Genomic DNA, 2,081 nt, shown 5'->3' on the forward strand with positions numbered 1-2,081 from the left:
CATTGGTACACACTGTACTCAAACAAATGCTTTGTAAACGTTATTATTTTTGAACAAAATTATGCTCAGGTATGAGTAACTTTAACTTAGTCGTTGAAAACGGGCCAGTCTGTCAGGAACTCCCAGGCCACTTTTCCTCCCCAGTCCCCCCCATAAGCCCATCAAGCTAGTATCGGTACGATCCAGCATGGTGGTGTAGGACCCTTAGCAAAATATGATGGTGTAAATCAGGGGTCTCCAACCTTTTTTTCCTTTAGAGCTACTTTTACAAAATGAAATTGTTCAAGAGCTATGTTTGGCACAAATAACGTTGGGTTACGGGTCTCAGATTTTTTCTCCGCATTGTAGACTCCAGCAGGAAGAAACCCCCCTCAGGGACGTATGCTGCAGCGGGAGGGGTTTCCCAGGAGCTCGGCACGGTGTGCTTCAAGGAGCTATGAAAAGTGTGTGCAAAAATTAACACCGAACAACCATGTGACTGCGCATCATCCAGTCGGCTGCCGTTCGACCATACTGAACCCTAGACTGTTTGATTGACAACCAAGGGGGAGGGTCATCAGAGGATTGATTGGCTATAAATGAAAGTTTGTTTGGCCAGTGACAAATAAAATTTTGCTATTCCTAATTTTTCATAAGCACTAAAGAGATACTTTAAATGAGCTCAAGCGCAACTAGTTGGTGTTAATTCTCCAGTGTGTTTAATTTACTATCACTTATGAAAAAGTTGGGTTGGATCTGAATAAAAATCTGATTTGTCTCGTTCAGACTGTCATAAATAATCCAACCGAATTTGGGTCACTTTTGCCAGCAGKGTGAAAGCAGCCATGCAGGCCCAAAATAAAAATTACTTGTGTGATCTTTATAAATCATTAGTCTGTTTTTTTCACCACTTACAAGAGGGATACAAAGGCATTTAGTGAAAGTGCAAATGTACAAATAATTGATGACWGTACCTGTGCAGGGGGCTGTACAACAGCAGCAGAAGAGCAACTCCTGTGGTAGTGGCAAAGATAGAGCGCATCCAAAAACTCAGCTGACAGAAGTTACAATACTGAATGATGGCCAGGATGGTGGCACAGCTCAAGAACATGGTCACCTGGAATGAKAATATGAAAATAATATTATTATTATTCTAGTTATCAAAGAATGAAAGTGATCGGTAAAAAGCTGTACCTAAAGTAGACCACCATGGCCTTTATAYTTTCACATTTTTGTGTTTTTCCCTTCAAATTTCATCAGATAAAGGCTTCAAAAGGCTTCATGCAACTGAACTTTTTTACTTCTTCATTTTGTTTCCTTTTTATTTTATTTTCAAGTTGACAGAAGCTTAAGAAATACCATTTCCTGCATGATATTTAATTAATGCATGAGTAAAGAAATATTGATGCTGCAAACTTGACAACTTTTTAGGCTGTAAGATTAGTTCAGACTGTGTTTTTCAACAGTGTGGCAACATGGTTTCTTCTACCTTTCCTGCATTTTTGTCCTTTCTTGAACTAATGGCACTAACAGCACAAAGCAACGTCCCATCAAAAATTGACAAAAAAAACCTTCCTTGTTGTAATGATGCGACCTTAAAAGGTTTTTGGTACAAGTTTAACATTTAAGGACTAAATAGATCAGCTGCACATTTTAGATTGTGATCAAAAGTTAGAAGCAGTTTTGAGTCCTTTTTTGTCTTAGTTTAAGTGACAAAGTGCACCAAACATTTTCTAGGAGTGACAGATTTAGACTTAAAGGAGACCAGTTTGGACCAGAAGGAGGCCTAGACCCTTAATACTTTTAATCATACAGATAAAAATATGTTTAAATGGCAATGACTGTTTTCAAAAATTTGCAAGTTACAAATGTCATGTGCAACAATGCAATGCCGTATGAAGCTGTAGGCTTGGGCTGTATGACAGTATTTACCTCGGCACTGAAATATGGTGACGATATTTTAAATTTATGACAGTATATTAATACTTTGGTATAGAGGACCGAATCTGACATAATTAGAAATAAAAGCAGAAATTTATATACAGCGGGTAAAATAAGTATTGAACACGTCACCATTTTTCTCAGTAAATATATTACTAGAG

The 2,081-nt window shown here is 37.8% G+C and overlaps 1 protein-coding gene across 2 annotated transcripts in view; it reads right to left on the bottom strand.

The window, feature by feature from the left end:
• LOC106532502 (adenylate cyclase type 9) overlaps nucleotides 1–2,081 on the bottom strand; it is an 88,941-nt gene that overhangs the window by 9,939 nt on the left and 76,921 nt on the right. For both annotated transcript variants that reach the window (XM_014028565.1, XM_014028566.1), the window contains exon 8: nucleotides 954–1,096. In XM_014028565.1, coding sequence (XP_013884019.1) covers nucleotides 954–1,096 — 143 coding nt within the window. The remainder of the gene's footprint in view (nucleotides 1–953; nucleotides 1,097–2,081) is intronic.

The sequence above is a fragment of the Austrofundulus limnaeus genome, unplaced genomic scaffold (assembly GCF_001266775.1).
Source record: "Austrofundulus limnaeus strain Quisiro unplaced genomic scaffold, Austrofundulus_limnaeus-1.0 Scaffold780, whole genome shotgun sequence".
Classification (NCBI taxonomy): Eukaryota; Metazoa; Chordata; class Actinopteri; order Cyprinodontiformes; family Rivulidae; genus Austrofundulus; species Austrofundulus limnaeus.